A 25,765-nucleotide genomic window follows, 5' to 3' on the forward strand; every position below is an offset into this window, starting at 1 on the left:
CTTCTTGTTCGGCCTTTATCTCTCTCTCCCTCTGCCTCAAAACATTAATCCTGAAGAGATGGACAGATAAGGGATTGACAGATAATTCTATTGACACAGGCAGCCATGGATGGACAGGATAGAGAGACAAACAGATGGGAAAGGAGTGACCGATACAGCTTAACGCCGTCATAGGTATACAACAACACAAACAGCTCAATCTGACAGAAAAACAACTTGTTTATCAATTGTTCCCAATTGTGGCAAAAATGCCTATTTTACAACAGAGAGACAGAGAGCAGAGTTAGAATGTAGCCTATAGCTTATGTATATCTGTGAAACATACGCAGTACGCACACACAGAAACACACACATAAACATACGCACATGCAGAAACACACACAGAAACATACACACGCAGAAACACACACACAGAAACACACAAACATACAGAAACACACACAGAAACACACACACATGCAGAAACACACACACTCAGAAACACAAACACACTCACTCATACACACACACACACACACATGCAGAAACATATACACACTCAGAAACACAAACACACTCACTCATACACACACACACACACGCAGAAACACATACATGCAGAAACACAGACACACGCAGAAACACACACGCATGTAGAAACACACACACATGCAGAAACACATACACAGAAACACACACGCATGTAGAAACACACACGCATGCAGAAACACACACACATGCGCAGAAAGAAACACACACACATGCAGAAACACATACACAGAAACACACACGCATGCAGAAACACACACACATGCAGAAACACATACACAGAAACACACACGCATGCAGAAACACACACACATGCGCAGAAAGAAACACACACACATGCCGAAACACACATGCAGAAACATACACACGTGCAGTCATCACGTCAGCCCCCCCCTCCACCCCCCTGAACACATGTTCCAGCACATTTCACAGCCCTACTGCAGAACGCAGGCAGCCAACACCACGCTGGCAACAGGAGAGGCTTCAAAGAAACATGCATGTTGTGCTGCCTGGTCATTACATGATCCTAACACACTGAAACATGCATGTTGAGCTGCCTGGTCATTACATGATCCTAACCCACAGAAACATGTATGTTGCGCTGCCTGGTCATTACATGATCCTAACCCACAGAAACATGCATGTTGCGCTGCCTGGTCATTACATGATCCTAACCCACAGAAACATGCATGTTGCGCTGCCTGGTCATTACATGATCCTAACACACAGAAACATACATGTTGTGCTGCCTGGTCATTACATGATCCTAACACACAGAAACATGCATGTTGTGCTGCCTGGTCATTACATGGTCCTAACACACTGCCTCCCAAAGGACCCCCAAATTCACACATTTAATGGCATTTACATCTCTGGGACCTACAGTTTATATTCATATCAATGCTCATTTAACTCTGAGAGTGTACATTTGTACACTCTCAGAGTTACAGACCCATAAGGGTAGAGTGCCGTGCTACAAGCTTGTAGATCTGCCATTTTGGGGGAATCGTGAAAATGTGGCGCAAATCTCGGGTCGGCGGGGGGGGAGGGGGGGTCCCTGGAACAACAGCTTTTCAGATGGGGGTCCGCAGCCAAATACATATAATTCTGGGGTCCTTGACATGAAAAAGGTGAGCAACAGAACACACAACTGACATATATAGAAACATATGGTCTTTCATAAAACTGTCAGGATTCGAGAAGACATTTTTAGAATCTGTTCTCGGGTCTTAACTATGCGTTAACCCATTTTGAGCGGGAACCCCTTTTGGTGTTAGCATTACGTTATGCTTTAGCTGTTGAAAAATAGCAGATCTACAAGCTCGTGGCGCGCCACTCGGTGGCGCGCTACGAGCTTGTAGGTCTGCTATTTTTGAAAAATCGAAGAACGACCGACGTAGAAACATAGCTTTTTCAGAAAACTGTCATTTTCGAACAGACATTTTTAGAATCTGATCTCAGGTCAAAATGGGTTAAGTGGGAAACAGAACACTCAGTGGTAGAGCATGTGTATGAGGTTCATATTGTATATGTGCTCATATCTGCCCCCCCCCCCCTCCCTCCCTCCCTCCCTCCTTCCCTCCTTATCTCCTCCACACTTCTCCTTTCTCACTTCCCCTCTCCATGTCACACCATGCATTGATGCATGCCTTCACCAGCCCAGTGAACCTCTCTCTATCACCCTCTCTCTCTCTCTCTCACCCAGCCCCCCTGGAGCAACAGATGGGAACACGTAGATTAGAACATCACCTCTGCATCTTTCATTATCAGCAGAACCACACACACACACACACACACACACACACACACACACACACACACACACACACACACACACACACACACACACACACACACACACACACACACACACACACACACACACACACACACACACACACACACACACACACACACACACACACACACACACACACACGTCCTGTTCTCTGTAAATGATGTCCAAACGGATCCACATGTTTGCTCCACTTACTAACCGACTGTTTTCTGCTAGGCTTCCCTTTTCTGTTCTACCTTTTGGCCATCGTCTCCACGGGCTGCACTTACACAAGGAGCGGGTGACACCGTGGTGTGTGTGTTGTGTGTGTGTGTGTGTGTGTGTGTGTGTGACTGTGTGTCACTGTGTGACTGTGTGACTGTGTGTGTGTCACTGTGTGACTGTGTGACTGTGTCACTGTGTCACTGTGTGACTGTGTGTGTGTGTGTGTGTGTGTGTGTGTGTGTGTGTGTGTGTGTGTGTGACACTGTGTGACTGTGTGACTGTGTGTGTGTGTGTGTGTGTGTGTCACTGTGTGAGTGTGTGTGTGTGTGTCACTGTGTGACTGTGTGTGTGTGTGTGTGTGTGTGTGTGTGTGTGTGTGTGTGTGTGTGTCACTGTGTCACTGTGTGACTGTGTGACTGTGTGACTGTGTCCCTGTGTGACTGTGTGTGTGTGTGTCAGAGCTCATCCAGCTCCCAGCCCACCCAGGCAGCAAGTAAACAAGCCCCCCCCCCCCCCCCCCCCACACACACACACACTCACATGCTGCACAGCACGTGCACACAAAAGCAGACCTTTACACTTCATAGTGCTTCACTCCTTCTGCTGCCTCAGTGAAGCGCACACAGTCACACACGTGTGTGTGTGTGTGTGTGTGTGTGTGCATGCGTGTAATGGACTAGCTTATGTCATAAAGTGCATGTCCGTGTGTGTGTGTGTGTGTGTGTGTGTGTGTGTGTGTGTGTGTGTGTGTGTGTGTGTGTGTGTGTTACCGTATGTCAATATCAGTGGTTGACAGAAGGGCCTGGTATTATTATTACTGCACTGTTTGATCACTACAACCCATCCTTATACTTCATAACAGTATTATTACTGCACTGTTTGATCACTACAACCCATCCTTATACTTCATAACAGTATTATTACTGCACTGTTTGATCACTACAATCCATCCTTATACTTCATAACAGTATTATTACTGCACTGTTTGATCACTACAACCCATCCTTATACTTCATAACAGTATTATTACTGCACTGTTTGATCACTACAACCCATCCTTATACTTCATAACAGTATTATTACTGCACTGTTTGATCACTACAATCCATCCTTATACTTCATAACAGTATTATTACTGCACTGTTTGATCACTACAACCCATCCTTATACTTCATAACAGTAGAGAGGCGTTCTAAACCGCTGGAGGCAGACGGGCCAATACACGGGTTCCGTCTGCTGTGTTGGTCGTTGGGGCCAACGGTACGAGAGCTGATTCACTGAATATATGAAAAGCTCTATATATATATATATATATATATATATATATATGGCTTGATTTCCTAAAGTAAACATTCTTTGGCCGATTCAATAATACTCAGTTGAGAAAGGCTATTATCCACAGCAGGCATTACCTCACAGGCCTGCATTAATGTATGTATGCAATGCATTGCTGCAGTGAGCACGACACTGTGGATGTACTGGCGAGCTCTCACACACACACACACACACACACTCTCAATGTGTGTGCGTGCGTGCTTGTGTGCGCGTGCGTGCGTTTGTTAAGCAGTGTACTGCTGAAAAAGTGCATGCGTGGTCCCTTTATTAAGATGCCAGCTCTCTTTCCCTGAAAGGAAACTCCAACTCCATGTGGTTGTAATGAAAGGACTGTGATTATCAGCTGATAATACATAATACCACACTGTATCATTATCTCTGCCGGGCCCCAGTGTGTGTGGATCACATCCCCACACAAATCCTCCTTTGAAATGCAAAACCGTTCTAGACCTGAGAATTATTAACCAACTGGTCGTCTCTCTCTTCGGTGTCCGCGGGGGGCTCGTGTTGAATGAACGGCCAGTTTTTACCGTCAACACAAACACGTTGCTTTGTGTCGACGGGTGTCGTGTCCACAACATTGTGTGGAACCACAAGAGACTTATTCACTACTTCCATGATCCAACAACACAACACCACCGCACAGCGGGGCTCCCAAAGCACAGGGGTGACACACAGACGTATACACACACACACAGTCACGCACGCTCGCACACACACAGTCACGCACAGACGCACACAGTCACGCACAGACGCACACACACAGTCACGCAGTCACACACGCACGCTCGCATACACAGTCACGCACAGACGCACACAAACACACAGTCACTCACACACAGTCACGCACACACGCAGTCACGCACTTCACTTTGCATAACGGTTACAACATAAGACTACACCAGACAACGCCTGAGAATAAGGGGAAGAGGAAGGAGTGAGAAGAGGAGGCCGTGTTGTAACAACAACAAGACAAGCAGACGCTGGACGTCACGCAGACTGTTGAGTTGACAGAAAAAAATAACTCTTGGGATTCCAAAAAGAAAAGAGAGGGAAGGAGAGAGAGCAGGAGGGTGTGTGGAGGGGGAGGGAGGAGAGGGAGGGAGGGTGAGATCAGTGTGGTCTGTTCCACTGGCTGTGGTGAGAACCATCTCATCAATAGGGAAAGCAGAGGGACGGGTGCCAAACAGCCGGAGGAGAGGAGGGGAGCACGCCCTCTCTCTCTCTCTCTCTCTCTCCCTCAGACCAGGCATCAGAAACCTCACTTTCCCTACACTCACATTTATGGCCTCGGTCGGCTATAGTCTTAATTCCTCCATTTCTTTCCACACCGTGCGTGAGTGTGCGTGTGTGTGTGTGTGTGTGTGTGCGTGTGTGTGCTGTCCATCGGTCCTTCGCTCACTCTGTGCTCCTTCTTCACGGAGAGCAGACCATCCCCACCCACCATCAGTCTTAGTCCAATAAGTCCCTGACACCCACTCACCAACTTCCTGGTCTTGCTTTAACAGGCCCCGGCCTCCACCCACCACCACCACCACCTAATCATTCTCCCTCCCTCTCTCACCTCTGTATCTCGCTCCCTCCATCTCCCCCACGTCCTCTTCCTGGCTCGACTAACCCCAAATGTTCACGGAAATATGCCGCCCTTCCCTACCTCCGCCCCCCCCCCTCTCTCTAGAGCCCCCCCTTCCTCCCTGTCGTTTCCGTTTTTTGCACACTCACTAATTCTCTCACTGACATCATGACCTCCCTCCACTCCACACTTTTCCTCTCCTAGGCTTCACTGACTCTCACCTTCCCCTGGCTCCTCCGTCTCAAGGTCTCACTTTACAGAAATGGCATTAGGGAGTTTTTTGGGGGGCAATTATGAGGTGACTCTCTCTCACTCTCTCTCTCTCTCTCTCTGTCTCTTCCCCGTTTAGGCTGGTCTTCTCTTCTTCTGCTGACAAAGACAGGCTGGGGAAAAATAGCCAAAAGACATCCAAAACCTACTGTTTGCCGAGTGCTGCTGGAGCAAAAATAGTATACATTAAAATAATTAGAAAGAGTCCGCACACGAAAGGATGCTTTTAGACGTATGTACAGTACGAGCCGACCAGGCTCTCCTTCAGACCTCGAGGCTTGAAACATTAACAGTTACCGCTTAACCAATTCTGACCTGAGATCAGATTATAAAAATGTCTGTTTGAAAATGACAGTTTTCTGAAAAAGCTATGTTTCTATGTCAGTCGTTCTTCGATTTTTCAAAAAAATAGCAGACCTACAAGCTCGTAGCGCGCCACTCGGTGGCACGCTATGAGCTTGTAGATCTGCTATTTTTCAATAGCTAAAGCACAACGTAATGCTAACACCAAAAGGGGTTCCCGCCCAAAATGGCTTAAGTAAACATACGTTTGCGGGAGCAAAATATATACCGTCTTCTTCAGCTGACCACCGTAGCATTTTGGTCATTTTATTGACCTAATTTGTCGAGTTCCACAGTACATTTTGTAGTAGTAAAAAAATGGGAAATAAAAGCTTTCACTACAAATGCAAAGATGGTTGCCGGGGAGATGAGACAAAAGGCAAGAAGGGGGAGAAGAAATTAAGAGCACTTTAAGACAAAAAAGGAAAGGGTACACCGTGAGTGAATTCCTCCATGCAGTAACCAAATGAACCCTTACATCTATCTGCACACTCTCAAAGAGTTACATTGATTTTTAACTGCCGCTATTGCACAAAGGCCTGGGAGGAGATGGACAGAGAGGAAGGGGTTAAGGGGGGGGGGGGGGGGTCCCAAAACCGCAAGGACAGGATATACCAAGGGTTCAGTCTGTAACAACAACATGTACATTAACACATTCTGACCTGAGATCAGATTCTGCAAATGTCTTCTACATCCTGACAGTTTTCTGAAAAAGCTATGTTTCTATGTCAGTGGTTCTTCAATTTAAAAGCAATAGCTAAAGCATAGCATAATGCTTACACCAAAAGGGGTTCCCGCCCTAAATGGATTAACCCATTTTGGACTGACCAGATTCTACAAATGTCTTCTACATCCTGACAGTTTTCTGAAAAACCCTATGTTTCTGTATGTCAGTGGTTCTCAAACTATTTCATGGCAAGGACCCCCAGAATAATCTGTATTTGTCCGCCGATCACCATCTGAAAATATGTTGTTCCAGGTGAGGGACCTCCCAGGTGCAAAGGTTTGAGTTGAAAACGTTCGCTCTGAAAGAATATTCAAAGATTTGCGGCACATTTTCACTTTTCTTTTTAAAATAGCAGACCTACAAGCTCGTAGCGCACCACTCGGTGGCGTGCTATGAGCTTGTAGGTCTGCTATTTTTCAATAGCTAAAGCATAACATAACGCTTAAAACACCAACAGGGGTTCCTGCCCAGAATTGGTTAAAATCCCCAGTGTTGTCCAACTCAGATTGTATCAATGAAACCAGGGGTCAAATGGACAAATTAACACTCAGGGATGTACATCCCCCCCCTTGATAATTTGGCTTTATGTTCGCATTTAACACTATTAGATATTTATTAGAATTTAGCTTATGTTCGATTCCCGCCGGGGACGCTAGGGCGCTGGCGGCGTGTTCTCTCCTCTGTGTCATCAGTGCCCATACCCGAGGCAGGGTTGGCGAAAGGGCCTTTCTGTTTTGAGTTTGCATGTTCTCCCCGTGTCCTCTAGGGTAGGTACCCTCACAAAAAACATGCAGTAATCCTGGTCTCTAAACTACCTCCCCCTGACCAGCCGGGGCGCCTGATGGAGGGGAAAGGAACTGGTCGAAAAGAAGAAAAAAAAGTTTGCTTATGCACCATCATGGCCCAGTTTTGTAGACACAATCTAAATTTCAGAACTTTCGGGGGCATTCTCTCTCCCTCTCCCTCTCCCTCTCCCTCTTCCCCCACCCCCACGACATTGAGGGGGCAGAAAACAGCCTGGCCACATGGTTCATGTACTCGCGCGAGCCCATAGTCTCCAATGCACTCCGTAAACTTTTGAAGGGACAAACTAACCAACAGAAGTCTATGTAGAATTAAGAGCCAGCTGGCCCCGTGAGGTGAATGGAGTTGTCCTAACTCTGTCTTATGGCTCTGGGGAGATGGGGGGGGGGACACGACATCATTAGCTTTCATGGCCGACGAAATGAACCAATGCAGGATGCAGGTGACTGGCGTGGGAAAAATACACCGGGCATCTGATCTCCTTCTCTCTCTCTCTCTCTCCCTCTTTCAAGACAAGCACGGCCCACTTTAGCAAGAGGCAATAAGGGGGCTGCCTTTTATCCATAACGGTGTGTAGAGCAGGGTGAAGCCTTATTCATAACAGTGTGTAGTGCAGGGTAGAAGCCTAGCCAGACAGCTGCTTGGTTCTTGTCAGGAGGGGATATTATTCAAGCATCATTCATTAGACCTATGAGTCTAATCTATGGCTGTGATGACAAGACAACACTGCCTCACTCCCAGTAAACCCACCGACCGAGGGAGGGAGGGAGGGAGGGAGGGAGGGAGGGAGGGAGGGAGCGAGGCGCGGTCTCCTCTTTAGTGTCACCCAAAAGCGTGGGCTACGATAGTTTTGACGATTCTGTACTTTCGCTGCAGTCTGACATTCTTATCTTAAACGGTGTTCCTACACAGTACACACACACACACACACAGTAGTACAAACATGGACACACTGTACATCGCTTCTCCTCCTGCAGTATCAACGCTCTTCCCCCGTGGCGAGTTTGCCAGTCTTTGACCGAACCACACAGTGTGTGTGTGTGAGTGTGAGTGTGAGTGTGAGTGTGTGTGTGTGTGTGTTCCCTAGCCAGTCGTCCTCCTCCTCCTCCTCCTCCTCCTCCTCCTCCTCCTCCTCGTCCGTCCTCCCTCCCTCGCCCGGATCGAAATCCATTTGGATGGAAATACAATACAGCCATTCTGGCAATCAATTCGTGCTCTTATAACATGTCATAGCCAGGCTCCTGTGGCAGAGTTGTACTCAGAGTTGTGACGTCACCCCTGGACCAATATAACAATTTAAAACAGTTCAACCTCCTTGTTGTGGTACCGCAATAACTATGGAAAAGTCATGATGGGGGAAGCTTTTCTCCTAGCTTTTTGCGTCTAAAACTTTTGAATCTTGGAAATTGTTCTCTGTTCTCTTAAGCAGTGGTTTATCCCAAACCTTTTAGCCCGCCACCGTCCGTGACACAAAAGAGAGAAATTAGATGTTCGCCCGGGACCTGAACTATAGTGAAAATAGCCGATCTACAACAAGCTCAGCTGTTTCCCAGCGTTTGGGGAAAGCGTTCTCTAAAAGAAATCACTCCTCGCTGCCTTTTCCAGGCCTCTGGTCACACACAGCTTGGTTTCCCATGCAGTGGCCTGCAAGCTTATACACAGCTAGACGTATGACACAAGCACTGCCTAGGCAACCTGCAGCCTGGGAGTCCAGGGAGAGGCATTGTGTGTGTGTGTGTGTGTGTGTGTGTGTGTGTGTGTGTGTGTGTGTGTGTGTGTGTGTGTGTGTGTGTGTGTGTGTGTGTGTGTGTGTGTGTGTGTGTGTGTGTGTGTGTGTACATGTGTGTATAGCTGGGAAAATGGCTTTCATTGACACTCACTCCACCAGACAGGTATTTCCAGTCTCAGTCTCCATTCATGGCTGCTCACGATAGAACGAACGTGAACGTGCATGCACATGCACAGGCACACACACACACACACACACACACAATACCGCATACATTTAAGTTGCTCAATAGGAAGCAAGATATAGCCCTGGCCTACTGTTATCACTAAACCCAGACTAAGCCCCATACTGAGCAGAGCAAGCATGCTGGATCCCAGGCTAAGAAATAGTACAGTATGCTAAAAATGAGTCATCACGAGTCAGAGCGCTATTTTGAATTTTCTGGATAATGCAAAAGGGATGGCAAATATGATTTTTAAAATGTCAACAAAGAGACAACCCTATATGTGTTGGTTGATGTGTACAATACACATTGTGCACGTGTACTTTTTAACTTTGTTTAACACTCACCTAGCCTTCGCCATAAAATGAATCCTACTCTATCTCCTCTCTGTCTTAAGTGTAAAACTGAAGAGGGTAATTATATTCACTGTATATGGTCATGTCATAAGATTAAACGATACTGGTTGGGTATCGTGCAGCAGTTGAACGAGATCTTTAATATGGAGTTTGAACCTGATCCTATGTGTTTGATTCTTGGGCTGCCTGATGACAAGATTGTTGACAAGTTCCATACACGTCTGTTTAATCTCTTAACCTATGCTGCTAGGAAGAATATTCTGTTGTCCTGGATCAATGAGAAACCACCAACAAAAAAAGACTGGCACAAAATAATCATGCAGTGCATGCCGTTGGAATTCCTAACCTGCCTACTACGCTCCACCACAGATACCTTCTATAAAATATGGGACCCATATTTGAGATTTGTTGGCCCTCAGTTAGCTACCACCTTGACCATAGGGTTCCTGGACAGAAGTGATGCCACTAACCTTGATTGATATTGTTATGTATCTATGTATGTATAATGCGTATCTTTTATTTTATTTTATTTGGAGTTGTTAACCCATCTAAACTTTCAAGCACCAAACTGCAAATGTGTCCATTTGTTATTATTTTTGCACTTTATTTTTATTTGGTATAAGTGTATAATTGTGTCCTTTGTTCCACAACACGCCTGAGCTGAGCTGTCTGTTTTTGTTTGTTTGTTTTGTTTTTCCTGTCTTGTCTTTGTCATAAAATGAAAAAATCAATAAAAACATTATTGAAAAAAAAAGGGAAAAAAACCTTTGTTTAACACAGAGAAATGTCAGTGACAGGCAGGGTATTTCACCGACTTTGATTATAAATTGTATTATTCTTTTACGTCCGTCTTTGCCAGGTATAAGAAGAGCACATTGAAACCGGCTGGTCTTTGAAAACAAGCTGACCGACCGATTCCACAAGTCAAAAGGCTTTGTAGCCGTGTGTTCATCATCTTCAGGTGATTATTATTATTATTAAAAGGCTTTGTAGCCGTGTGTTCATCATCTTCAGGTGATTATTATTATTATTATTATTATTATTATTAAAAGGCTTTGTAGCCGTGTGTTCATCATCTTCAGGTGATTATTATTATTATTATTATTATTAAAAGGCTTTGTAGCCGTGTGTTCATCATCTTCAGGTGATTATTATTATTATTATTAAAAGGCTTTGTAGCCGTGTGTTCATCATCTTCAGGTGATTATTATTATTATTATTATTAAAAGGCTTTGTAGCCGTGTGTTCATCATCTTCAGGTGATTATTATTATTATTATTATTATTATTATTATTAAAAGGGCTTTGTAGCCGTGTGTTCATCATCTTCAGGTGATTATTATTATTATTATTAAAAGGCTTTGTAGCCGTGTGTTCATCATCTTCAGGTGATTATTATTATTATTATTAAAAGGCTTTGTAGCCGTGTGTTCATCATCTTCAGGTGATTATTATTATTATTATTAAAAGGCTTTGTAGCCGTGTGTTCATCATCTTCAGGTGATTATTATTATTATTATTAAAAGGCTTTGTAGCCGTGTGTTCATCATCTTCAGGTGATTATTATTATTATTATTATTAAAAGGCTTTGTAGCCGTGTGTTCATCATCTTCAGGTGAATGGGAAGCATTCCTATAGCCAGAATGCTAGGTTAAGTCAGAAATAAAAGACAGAACATTTCCGTTTCGATGAAAACCATGGAGAGTGCCGTAGATTCAGAGTTATGAGCCACTCGAGTCGGGCCGTAAACAAGGAAGTGAATGGCAGTGTGCAATGCGCCAAACACAAGGAGACAAAACAAAAACAATGAAAGAAGTTATGTCCCCAAACGTCCTGGACACCCTAGGGTGAAATTATAAAGACGTCTGGAGACGTCTTGGCCACTGAATGTGTTAACTGTGGTCCATCTTTCTACGGTCTTTTGCTCACTGCACTGCAGCCACACAATAAATAAACATTGATACGTTTTGTTTTCTCGTTTTGTTTTGTTGTTTTTGTTCTTTTTGTTGTTTTTGTTCTTTTTGTCTTGTTCCTGTTAACTGTATTGTCCTGTCTGTCTTTGTTTTTGTTTTATGTTATGTTTGTTTGTTTTTTTTCCCCTTCTGTTGTTTGCTTTGTTGTATTATTTATATGTTAGAAGGGTAGGCACTATAAGCTTAGGCTTCAGCCTACACCTTTTTGGTCAATGTTTCTTTTGCAAAAAAAAAAAGCAGGCACTGTATTGATTTGTTTTAATGACCAAAATAAATAAACTCTACCCTACTCTACAATGTTATTAAAGATACTCTCACAATGCACGTCATTCAGATCAAGATCTTAGATTTCTTCCATCGTAACAATATTGGGGATCGATGGTTGTCCCTCTCTTTGAATCATTATGCGTTCTTCTATGCCGAACACAGGAAGCTCTGTGCAGACCATGCATCGTTGCAATGCCTATACCCTCTTTCACATGCATTTGGTAGACTAGATGCTTAGTACCATTAATGCAATGATGTCAGTATGGGTTGTCAAACCCCCCAACTGTAGAAATGACAGAGGAATTACAGCGTCAGTAGTTATCAAACTTATGTAATGTAGTCCCCTGTCACAGTATTGTGTGTACGTAATGAAAATAAAACAGACCGTGCTTGATTCAGACACACTTAAACCAAAACCTTGTAGACACACATTTTGCCTAGTGCAAATGCCAGTCACCATTTGATTAAAAGCTATAAAATGTACAAAAAGACACGTCACATGTGTCCCTTATTCCCCTATATGGGGCTAACTATTAGCAGCAGTTCTGCAAGCTTAGAAAGCTATAGAGCGCCTAACCACATCACACAATGCTGTTGTTCATTTACCTACTATGTATTAATGGTGCTGTATGTACATGCAAGCTGCAGCTCTGTGGCAAGCACATAAAACACCCTGTCTAATTGGTATATAACTAATCTCTCTCTCACACACACACACACACACACACCATTGCCATGCCAACCATGATACCCCCCTTGCCATCAGACGTCGCCTCCCCTTGCACAGCACATTAAAAACAGCTTGACTTATACTCTCGCTATGCAGTGTATGCGTTGTTTAGCAGAAAAAGGCAAGTAAAAAAAGTCTGACGGAAGTCACAGAACACATGCCACTATGTTCCTGGCTGCCTGGGTCAATGGAAGTACACACACACACACACACACACACACACACAGTGTTACTGCTGCTGCTCAATGTGACATTTACCTGCTGCTGAGATGTGGTGGTGGTGCGCTCCGGGGGCCGCTGACAGCCTCTGGACCCCGGAGGAGCCGTTGGTTCCGGGGGCTCGACCACTGTGCTGGTTGTGGCTCTCCTGGTAGTTGCTGTGGGCTCCAAGCGGTGCGCACCCACTGCCCTGCTGCTGCTGCTGCTGCTGCTGTTGGTGGTGCGGGTGATGGTGGTGGTTGTTCGATCCCATTACTCCACTACCGGCAATAACATTCCCAGCACTGCCGTACTGCTGCTGGTAATACCCTGATCGGGATCGCGAACGAGTCCTCGGGGGCTCCATGCTGGCCATTTGGTGGTGTTGGTGGTGGTGGTGGGGTTGATGGTGATGGTGGAGGGGGTGAAAGAGGAACGAGGGGGTCGTGGTGGGAGGGGAATGCGGCGGGGTGGTGGTGGTGATGGAGCCCCGGCTAGCAGCACCGAAGCCCCCGAGTCCCGCGACTCTGCCCCCCTCCGCCGCCGCGGCGCCACCGGCCCCGTACTCTGTCCGCTCCGGCGCCTCTGCAGCCTGCAGCCCCGCCTCGTCGAACAGCAGATCGGCCCCTTTGGGCACCACCACCACCGGCTCGGGGGTGTTGTTGGCGGCGGCCAGCCGGGGGTAGATCCTGGGCTCCTGAGTCCTTGGTTGTCCGGCGGCTGCGATTGGCATTTCCTTTCGGGGGATTTCCTCTCTCTTTTCTTTCTCTCTTCTCCTGTCTCCCCCCTTTTTTCCCCCTCTCTCGTTTCCTCTTCACAGAAAATAATCTTTAGACTCTGTTAAAAAACACACACACACAAAAGTTGAGTTACTAAATTGTATTATTAACCAATTAAGCAGCAGGCACGTTTATGTGTCGAGACGGACGAGGTTTTTTTTTTTATATATATATATATTAAGCAAGTAAACCAACTAGTAGGCTACAGTACGCGAAACACGGAAAGGAACGACGTTTTAACTTTTTTTAAAGTCACGTCTTTTGTTTATTTATTTGGATATGTAAATCAACGGGAGGAAGGGGGGTGCTTCCTTCCCTTCCCAGAACTTTGACTAAACTAGCAGCCAGCCAGCACTGAGCAGCACACACACACACACACACACACACAACCCAGTTCCCGAAACCGATGATGAGACACTCACTGACTAATATAGTATGACTGAGACAGTAACAACGCTGTGTGAATGTGGAGGAAAATAATCACTCACCCTGGAGGTACTTTACTTTTACACACACGAGCTCGGGAAAAATTGGATAAATAACAACACGTTTCCAGTTCCACCAACAACAATTCCACACACACGAAGCTCGTGGTTTAAAGCCGTTCAAATCCACAAGCATCCAGAAGAAGCTCTCTCTCTCCCATAGACCGTAAAGCTCTCTCCCCCACCTCTCTCTCTCGGTAGCAGCGTTAGCTAAGCGCTAGCAGCAGCATAGCATACGATGGTAAACAGGATCCAGTTTTTTTTTTAGATCCAACTCCACGAGAAGCGATAGAAAAAGAGAGCTTCTTCAATCAATCTCAAACGGCAGCGACGATCGCGTCCCACCGCGTTCAGTTTAAGGGAACTTCGGGGCACTTTGTCAGCCTTTTAAACTTGGTTTCTTCTCGATCAGTCAGTGAGTGAGTTCCCCCTTCCTGCGTATTATTAACGTCCTTATTTATGTGAAGAACCCCTCCTCCAACCACCTCCCCCCACACACACACACCAACACACACACGTCCACCCACGCCTCTCTTCCCTTTAAACGGCTCGGGCTAATGCACAGGGAACAGGAAATATAAGGTCCATCTGTATGTGTTTGGGGAAAAACGCGTATTAAAGTCCACGGCGGCGAGGTGGTTCAACTGTGTAAGCCATTTAATTTAATAGGTTTCATCGGTTAGGTTTCTCCCGTCGCAGCAAGAAAAAAAAACGAGTGACAAAAATCAGATAAAACAACAAACGAGGAATGGATCTGGTAAAGAAAAGTGATCAACCTTTTCAAATTACAAAGAAAAGATTAGAATTAGAACGCCCGATCAAATGAACGCTTCAGTCTCTCCATGTGAAACTACTGGTAGTTGAATTAATAATAATAATAAGCAGCAAACATTCACACAACTCTTACCTTCACAACTTCCCTCCCTGCTGCCTTCCTATCATTCCACCAACAACACACGCTCTCTCTCTCTCTCTCTAAACACTGAACTCCTGACTCTCGGATCCGTCGATAATATTTTGAGCTGTGTGTGTGAGTGTGTGTGCGCGCGTGCGCGGAGCGCGTGTTCGCTCAGTGGTGTCAGTGTGAAATGTGACAGACCGTCAACGCTGCCTTCAGCCAGGCTCGACGCATCGAACCCAGAGCGCAGTAACGTGTTTACACACACACACACACACACACACACACACACACACGCACACACCGAGGTGAGTACATTTATTATCGAATACGTTGAAGAATAGCAACTTTTAAAGACGGCCTCGTCGTTTGTTCCACAATGTAAAAGACTAGTGTATTCTTTCTGCTGGTGGTGGTGAGACTAGACTAGTGTGGATATAATATGCCAAGATTCGGAATTCGTTTAGTTTAGCCTGGAATATCGAGCGCTGTGGATAGCAGAGAGAGAGAGGCAGGAGCAGGGCCTTTAAATTATTTATTTCAGAGGTCTCACCATGCCAGCAGCCATACCGTAACCATATGCAGCTGTTTCCTCTGGACTGTCACGTTTTTTATATATAAATATATTGTTACACACGTCTGAAATCGAAACACCGATTTGCAGAGTGTGTGTGTGTGTGTGTGTGTGTGTGTGTGTGTGTGTGTGTGTGTGTGTGTGTGTGTGTGGCGGGGGGGGGGGGCTCTCCGAGAAAAGGCTAGGAAATTAAAATGACAAGAGTGTAAAGTGGGCTCTATCTATAGCCTATAGGCCTGGCTGGGATGTGTCTGAGAAATTTGTTTTACTTTACTCTTAAAAACCCCACACTCTTCAGCGAGCAATGAGTACTAGTGAGCAATGAGCACTGTATATGATTGTTTATTGTTTATAAGGATCCCCATTAGCTTTTGCCTTGACAAAAGCTAGTCTTCCTGGGGTCAGACACAGACAAACATTTAATATTTAACAAAGGCAATACTTACAATTGTTTACAAACACTAACTTAAAATAAAACATAGTAAAATGATGGCAATATTGTCTACAGTTTTGTGCCTTTCTACATCATAGCCTTTGACTTAATATTTGAGGTGCAAACTATAAAGCCAGGCCTCGTGAATAGTGTAATATTCTGGGCTGGCTTTCATAAATAAACCAGAGACGCAATTCGCAAAATGATCACGAACACTAGGACATACAAACTGTAAAAATGATCACGAACACTAGGACATACAAACTGTAAAATGATCACGAACACTAGGACATACAAACTGTAAAATGATCACGAACACTAGGACATACAAACTGTAAAATGATCACGAACACTAGGACATTACAAACTGTAAAAATGATCATGAACACTATAGGACATACAAACTGTAAAAATGATCATGAACACTAGGACATACAAACTGTAAAAATGATCACGAACACTAGGACATACAAACTGTAAAAATGATCACGAACACTAGGACATACAAACTGTAAAAATGATCACGAACACTATAGGACATACAAACTGTAAAAATGATCACGAACACTAGGACATACAAACTGTAAAAATGATCACGAACACTAGGACATACAAACTGTAAAAATGATCACGAACACTAGGACATACAAACTGTAAAAATGATCATGAACACTAGGACATACAAACTGTAAAAATGATCACGAACACTAGGACATACAAACTGTAAAAATGTACCAGAGGCTAAACAGGTCCATCACACACATAATTATACGTGGTTATGCATGTGAAGATATTTAGTGATTGTATGAGTAGACCAGTGTGTGTGTGTGTGTGTGTGTGTGTGTGTGTGTGTGTGTGTGTGTGTGTGTGTGTGTGTGTGTGTGTGTGTGTGTGTGTGTGTGTGTGCGTGCGTGCGTACAAAGCCCAACCCAGTTCATCTCACCTCTCAAAACCTTATTCCCTTGGTGTTGTTCTCTCATTTCACACACATTCAACCCCAACCCACAACCACTCCCATACACACACACACACACACACACACACTCCTCATTACACTCCCTTTCCCTACTTTGATGATATGCAAATATCCCATCCCTCCCTCCCCTCCCCTCCTCTCATCCCATGTCTCTCCCGCGAGCAGCGATGCTTCCACGCACTCACACACACATGGACTAATGCGCTGTGGCAGGCTGCGTCCACAGACAGGCTGCGGGAGGATCAATTTTTCACCCAGTGTGCTACCGATATTCATAAGATAAGGCCACAGAAGAGAGAGAGAGAGAGAGAGGGAGGGAGGGAGGGGGGGGGGTGAGTGGATATTATTGGGATAAGAATAATTGTACGGTGGGGTTGGGGGGGGGGGGCTCTGTAATAAAGCAGAGGGAGGGGTGAGTGGGGAAAGGGGTGAGTAGTGGTAAAAGCTATAGATGTGCAGAGAGAGAGAGAATGGATGGATGGATGGAGGCAAGGCAGGGTGAAGAGATGCGGTGGGGGGGTGGGGGAGGGGGGGATAGGGTGGGAGTGTCTCGTGGGTGTTTGGGGGTGTGTGAGGCAAGATGAGTAAGTGGGTTAGGGGGGTAGAAAGAAGGGGGGATGGGGTGTAGAGAGAGAGAGAGAGTGAAAGACGGCTCTGGGGGATGGTGGATGGGGATGGATGGGGTGGTGAAGGAGGGTTTTTTTTGGGGGGGGGGGGTATTTTGCTGATGTGCTCTCCTTATTGGCTTGTTCAAATGTTGGGGGAGGGGCAGCCACAGACCATACTCTCACCAGCTGTAGGGGAGAGTGGAGAAACAAAGAGAGAGAGAGAGGGGGGGGGGGGGTTTAAAGGGAGGCAGAGGGGGGAGGTAGATATGTGTTTTAATATTGATATTCTGCTCTAATTAGATTCCAGTCTAAGTGGTGGAATGAATAGCACTGATCATCCAAATATGAGCTATAGCGTCGTGGATGAAGAGAACAAGGCCCACAGTGTTTGAGAGGGAAAAAAAGGCCCATGCTTAATTGTGTTGTGAATCACACGAGGAGGTCCTGATCTATAATTCAATTTCACCTGAAAAATGGTAGAGGAGGAGAGCACAATTACCAGGCCTTAGTTGTTTGAGTGAAATTTGTTCTAAATGTGTAACCATAAAAGTATAATGTTTATTTCTTGCATGTCAGTGTTTGTCGTATCGTGACAGGTCATGTATACCTATACCCTGGCCTGCATGCACACCCACCCACATTGCCTAATCATTATGCAATACGTCCCTGCATTCTGAAGGTTGCGTTTGACACACATTTTCATCTCATATACACTAGCAAACATATGTTATGCCGGCACCGCCATGTCATGTCATAATATGACATGATTCCTGCCATATGTGCAGCATTGTGGATATACATAAAATACAGCTTTTAACACCTCGAAATGTATGACTTTAGTTGTTCAAACAGAGACAAGGAGGAGAGGATGAAGGGAAAAGGCAAAAATAAATATACCATTCCAACACACACACACACGCACACACACACACACACACACACACACACACACACACACACACACACACACACACACACACACACACACAAAGACAGATTGGGAGCCATGTGTTCATGGAGCCCATATGAACCCCAGCCTGCTAAACCAGTCTACTGGCTGAGGAATACAGAGGGTGTGTTTCCATCGTGTGTGCCGCACAGTGTGCGTGGGTGCGTGCGTGGGTGCCTGTGTGCATGCGTGCTTGCGTGCGTGGGTGCGTGCGTGCGTGGGTGCGCGCGTGGGTGCGTGCGTGCATGTGACGTCTGTGACTGTGTGAGACAGAGAGAGAGAGAGAGGAGGTCAGAGGAGGAAGGGAGTCAGAGACAGACAGACAGACAGAGACCGAAAAGTGCAGAGATCACAAAAAAAGAAGCAGATTGGCCAACATAGACACACAAAACAGAAGAAAAACTAGGAAGGGCACAAGCGCAATGCATAGATAGAGAGACATGCATAGAAAGAGAGAGAGAAGGGGGGGGTATAGGGAGAGGAATAGATGTGTACAAATAAATAGAAAAAGAGAGAGAGAGAGAGAGAGAGGGAGAGGGAGAGGGAGAGAGAGAGGGAGAGGGAGAGAGAGAGAGAGAGAGGGAGTGGGAGAGAGGTATATGGAGCCAAGCGTTCTGTGGCTTAGCCAGACTGGAGCACTGGGACTTGGCTGGCTGCGGACCCTTGGCTTCACTATTAACCCGTTCTGTACGGGAACCCCTTTTGGTGTTTTAACTAAGCATTATGTTATACTTTAGCTATTGAAAAATAGCAGATCTACAAGCTTGTAGGTCTACTATTTTTGAAAAATCGTGAAAATGTGGCACAAATCTTTGAATATATATTATTTTATGTTGTTCCAGGGACCCCCCAGAAGCAACGATTTGAGTTAAAAACGTTCGCTCTGAAAGAATATATATTCAAAGATTTGCGCAACACATTTTCACTGGGTTTTTCAGATCTGCTATTTTTCAATGGCTAAAGTATAACATAATGCTTATAGTTAAAACACCAAAAGGGGTTCCCGCCCAAAATGGCTTAAAGCAGAGGGAGAAAAAAAGAATCAAGAGTCAAAAAATGAAAAGGGCAAAGAAGCTATGCCAAGAATGCACAGGCAAGAAGCAACACATTAGGCTCATTCCTTCTGTTTCCCTAAGCACTTCTAAACAATAGGTGGACCCCGGAGTCCAGACCTGACTCCGGGACGCTGCTATAAGCTGCAGCGGTTGCCAGTTTATATGCACTGTAGCAGTGGTGGTGGGGGAGAAAAAGAGTACTCAAATGTTATACTTATTAGTACTTATAACCCCATTCTGGATGTTTTAAGCATTATGTTATACTCTAGCTATTGAAGAATAGCAGATCTACAAGCTCGTAGCGTGGCACTCGGTGCTTGTAGATCTTTGAATATATATTCGTTCAGAGCGAATGTTTTTAACTCATATCTTTGCTTCTTGGGGGGGGGTCCCTGGAACAACATATTTTCAGATGGGGGTCGACGGCCAATTACATATAATTGTGGAGGTCCTTGACATGAAAATGTTTGAGAATAACTGACATAGAAACATGGTTTTTTTTCAGAAAACTTTGAAGGCATTTGTAGAATCGTCCTCATAGGTCTAAATGGGTTAAGTAAAGGTATCCATACTGCAATATAGTAATTGCTTTCACTCTGAATTAAGACTGCTGAATGCCTAAATTGTAAAAAATGTTAAATTGGACTATAGCAGAACAGTCTGCTTTAGGTCGTGACCACCAGGCTTTTCTCTTCGCAGATGAGTATAAGGCTGGGAACGAGGCTATAGGAAAAGAAAGGTTGTAGTTTCACGTTAACTCCTACTATGCTAGTATTGATGCTGTCATTGGCAGGTTTCTGACCTCTCCATTATTATCTCACCTAGAGTGAGTAGATGTGTGATGAGGAAATTGTGGCATCGATCTTATAATGAACATTAGAGAGGACCAATTTACGAAGATGAGGTTGAAAATGGACAAATTGCTCCTTTGGTTTAGTTTGGTTTAAGTTAGTTGCACAATAAAAAAAAACATCATTAAAAGAGGGATAAAAATAAGTGCAGGTGAGAAAATAAACGGAAAAAAAGGGCTTATACATGGTTCTCACCTAAGATAATGAACAAATAGACAGTATAAGTTAGACAAGTACGGTAATCAAACAAAAACAAATCATAAAAGTGCTAAAAATAATAACAGAAACAGCAGTTGTGAAAATATCATGGAGGAGGAGGGGACGAAGAATATTAATTACACAATCATTTCACCAAGAGCAAAGAGTTCTCACCAACACGCTGTTCCTTGTCTCTCGATCTTTTGTCTGGAACATCAATGGGAATACAGTCTTTAGTTAACAGAATTAGAAATGAGGTGTAACATGAAGATGTGAAGTATAGTGTTCTTTGTACAGCATTGTGGGTTGGCAGGGGCGAATGTGTGTGTGTGTATGTGTGTGTGTGTGTGTGTGTGTGTGTGTGTGTGTGTGTGTGTGTGTGTGTGTGTGCGTGCGTGCGTGCGTGCGTGCGTGCGTGCGTGCGTGTGTGCGTGCGTGCGTGCGTGCGTGCGTGCGTGCGTGCGTGCGTGCGTGCGTGCGTGCGTGCGTGCGTGCGTGCGTGCGCAGCATAAATTACACAGGTACTGATGATGGTGTGGCTTTCAGTTCTCGAAGCGTGATATGCCAATCCCACAAATGCTTCCCTTGGAGGTGCGTACGACACACACACACACACACACACACACACACACACACACACACACACACACACACACACACACACACACACACACACTCACACACACACACACACACACACACACACACACACACACAGTCACACACACACATACACACGAAGATAAACATACAAAATGAAAACTTGGGGCCCATTGGTTTCTGCATGTCCACATCGCACGACGATAATCCAATCGGAGTGACCCAGCCTCTCACAGCAGTGTAAGAGCAACAATAACACAATCATATCACCACATAGAGGCATGTCGCGACTTATAGGCTTTGCCAGATTAATGGTTGGAGAAAACAACGCCTTGTTTTCTTGACTTTTCCGTCCACTGATACCCTAAGAACAGGATTATAGCCTGCCCGATTGCCATGGCTCCAGCTAGAGACATTCTCAGTGGTGTAAAGTAAGTAATTACTTTTACTTAAGTACTGTATTTAAGTATACAATTTTGATGGAATTTGTACTTTACTTGAGTATTTCCAATTTCCAATACTTTTACCTCTACTCCACTATATCTCGGAGCCAAAAGTTGTACTTTTACTCCACTACAATTATTTGAAAACAGTTTTTTGGCGATTTTAATTTTGATTAAGATTCACATTTCGGCCATTTGAAAATAGCCGATGCGACGCATTGAGAGCTTGTAGATCGGCTATTTTCAATAGATTTTCTACACATTTTATTCCGCAATATGAATACTTTTACTTTTAGTACATTTTGATGCCGATACTTTTGTACTTTTACTCAAGCACATTTTCAAGTATGCAGTATTGCTTAAGTAAAACAACTTTTTCCACCACTGGTGCATGACATTCACAGAAGGGGATGTTTGTGTAAAAACACACACACACCCGAGAAGCATTTAACCATAGAGTATAAGGATAGAGACTGATCTGGCGAAGCTCCGCCCCCTCCGCTATTCATGTCAGTGGAAGTTGCTCAGTGGCGTTTTGAAGCACCCGGAGGGACCGTCTACTTCCGCCTTTTCTCCGCCTCTTCCGCATTTGACCTCCACATTTTGGTGCCCAAATGCAGAAGTGCAACCGAGCGCTCAATGTTAAAGCCCAGCTGCACTGGGGTTTCCTCGCCATGAATCCACGGGTCCGCCTACAGTCCCTCCTCTTACCACTAGGGCCCAGCGCTTCAATGTTGGAAAGCCTCACTGGCCCCTTGATTTCACCACCACCACCACCACCACGGTACAATAGAAGCATTTCACCACCACCACCACCACCACCACGGTACAATAGAAGCATTTCACCACCACGGTACAATAGAAGCATTTCACCACCACCACGGTACAATAGAAGCATTTCACCACCACCACGGTACAATAGAAGCATTTCACCACCACCACCACCACCACCACCACCACCACCACGGTACAATAGAAGCATTTCACCACCACCACCACCACCACCACCACCACCACGGTACAATAGAAGCATTTCACCACCACGGTACAATAGAAGCATTTCACCGCCACCACGGTACAATAGAAGCATTTCACCACCACCACCACCACCACCACCACGGTACAATAGAAGCATTTCACCACCACCACTGCACCACCACGGTACAATAGAAGCATTTCACCACCACCACTGCACCACCACGGTACAATAGAAGCATTTCACCACCACCACCACCACGGTACAATAGAAGCATTTCACCACCACCACCACCACCACCACGGTACAATAGAAGCATTTCACCACCACCACCACCACGGTACAATAGAAGCATTTCACCACCACCACCACCACGGTACAATAGAAGCATTTCACCACCACCACCACCACGGTACAATAGAAGCATTTTACCACCACCACCACCACGGTACAATAGAAGCATTTCACCACCACCACCACCACGGTACAATAGAAGCATTTTACCACCACCACCACCACGGTACAATAGAAGCATTTCACCACCATCACCACCACGGTACAATAGAAGCATTTCACCACCACCACCACCACCACGGTACAATAGAAGCATTTCACCACCACCACCACCACGGTACAATAGAAGCATTTCACCACCACCACCACCACGGTACAATAGAAGCATTTCACCACCACCACCACGGTACAATAGAAGCATTTCACCACCACCACCACCACCACGGTACAATAGAAGCATTTCACCACCACCACCACGGTACAATAGAAGCATTTCACCACCACCACCACCACCACGGTACAATAGAAGCATTTCACCACCACCACCACGGTACAATAGAAGCATTTCACCACCATCACCACCACCACGGTACAATAGAAGCATTTCACCACCACCACGGTACAATAGAAGCATTTCACCACCATCACCACCACCACGGTACAATAGAAGCATTTCACCACCACCACGGTACAATAGAAGCATTTCACCACCACCACCACGGTACAATAGAAGCATTTCACCACCACCACCACAGTACAATAGAAGCATTTCACCACCACCACGGTACAATAGAAGCATTTCACCACCACCACCACGGTACAATAGAAGCATTTCACCACCACCACGGTACAATAGAAGCATTTCACCACACCACCACCACCACGGTACAATAACACGGCATACAAACCCAAATATATTTATTGTGCAGTGTTTAAAACTGTGCTGTCCTCTCACCTTGAAGACTACCTGTTCATGTTTTCACTAATCATCACTGTAGCAGATCCATGATGCAATGATCCATGTGTTATGTCTACGTTATGTCCATGTTATGTCAAATGTTGTCTTGTTGCAGTTTTTGTTTTGCTGTTTGTTGTTTTGTTGTTGTTTGTTTCTTGTTCATCTAGGAATTGTATTGTTTTGTCTTGTTTTGTTTTGTCTGGTTGAATTGTTTGTAAAAAAAAGTTTCTTTATGTATGAAGTGTACTTTGTGAATTGCGGAGCCCCTTGAAAAGGAGATGGTTCGTCTCAAGGGATCGTTCCTAATGAAGCATTTCAGACAGATCGAGCACCAAACGTCCTCCAAGAGAAAGGGCGAGGCTGCATTTTTGGAAAGGAAAAAGGAAAGGGCCATTTTAGAAGGTTGTAATCTCAGTTTATTCACGACTAGTGACTAGTGTGGAAATTCAATAGTTGTTCTATAATCAGTGGTTCCCAAACGTTTTCATGTCAAGGACCCCCAAATTGACACTAATTAGCCCCACGGACCCCTATAGGAAAGATATGCCTGCAGGGACCCCCATTAGAAAATATATGCCCGCAGGGACCCCCATGAGAAAATATATGCCTGCAGGGACCCCCATTGGAAAAGATATGCCTGCAGGGACCCCCATTAGGAAAGATATGCCTGCAGGGACCCCCATTGGAAAAGATATGCCTGCAGGGACCCCCATGAGAAAAGATATGCCTGCAGGGACCCCCATTGGAAAAGATATGCCTGCAGGGACCCCCATTAGTAAAGATATGCCTGCAGGGACCCCCATGAGAAAAGATATGCCTGCAGGGACCCCCATTAGTAAAGATATGCCTGCAGGGACCCCCATGAGAAAAGATATGCCTGCAGGGACCCCCATGAGAAAAGATATGCCTGCAGGGACCCCCATGAGAAAATATATGCCTGCAGGGACCCCCATTAGTAAAGATATGCCTGCATGGACCCCCATTAGGAAAGATATGCCTGCAGGGACCCCCATGAGAGAAGATTTTCACGGCTCTAGCAGAGATTCTCAACCTGTTCAAGGACCCCCATGCAGTTTGACATGCATTAGTCTACGGACCCCATTTAATGGCATTTATATCTCTGGGACCCCCAATTTATATAGTAAAATCAATGTTAATTTAACTCTGAGAGTGTACAAATTGGTTCCATTGGTTCCGTTTGTACACTCTCAGAGTTAGGGGTCCATTTGGTTCCAAACTATCATTTAGCTGCATGGGGACCCCCTGGAACTCCCTCAGTGACCCCTGCATGGGGGTCCCCTGACCCCACTTTGGGAACCACTGTTTCTATATCACATGGGTAATCAAATTAAACCTCCATTCTCCTCTTATCTGCTCTTATCTTTGTTAAGGGTTTGAAATTATGCAAAATGATAGGCTGAGTCCTCGCCATTATGTCCTAGAGATAATCCTATATAAATTCCACAGGGTGTATAAAAAACTGTAGCCCTTATAAGGGTCCAGTTGGTTCCATTTTATTTTGGTCATTAAAACAAATCAATACAGGGCCTGCTTTTTTTGCCAAAGAAACATTGACCAAAAAGGTGTAGGCTGAAGCCTAAGCTTATAGTGCCTACCCTTCTAACAGATAAA

The 25,765-nt window shown here is 45.1% G+C and overlaps 1 protein-coding gene across 3 annotated transcripts in view; it reads right to left on the bottom strand.

The window, feature by feature from the left end:
• The window catches only part of LOC308336831 (E3 ubiquitin-protein ligase RNF38-like), a 43,361-nt gene extending 28,048 nt beyond the window's left edge, over positions 1-15,313 (bottom strand). The window contains exons 1-2 of one of the 3 annotated variants that reach the window (XM_080794408.1): positions 15,217-15,313; positions 13,117-13,893 (exon numbers count right to left, since the gene is read on the bottom strand). In XM_080794408.1, coding sequence (XP_080650534.1) covers positions 13,117-13,789 — 673 coding nt within the window. In that variant the 5' untranslated portion in view covers positions 13,790-13,893; positions 15,217-15,313. Of the gene's footprint in view, positions 1-13,116; positions 13,894-14,323; positions 14,719-15,216 lie in introns of those variants that run through there. The other 2 variants (XM_080794407.1, XM_080794409.1) reach the window with 2 other exon arrangements.
• Between the last annotated feature and the right edge of the window lie 10,452 nt (positions 15,314-25,765).

This window comes from Protomyctophum bolini (genome assembly GCF_963924005.1).
Source record: "Protomyctophum bolini genome assembly, chromosome: 3".
Taxonomy (NCBI): Eukaryota; Metazoa; Chordata; class Actinopteri; order Myctophiformes; family Myctophidae; genus Protomyctophum; species Protomyctophum bolini.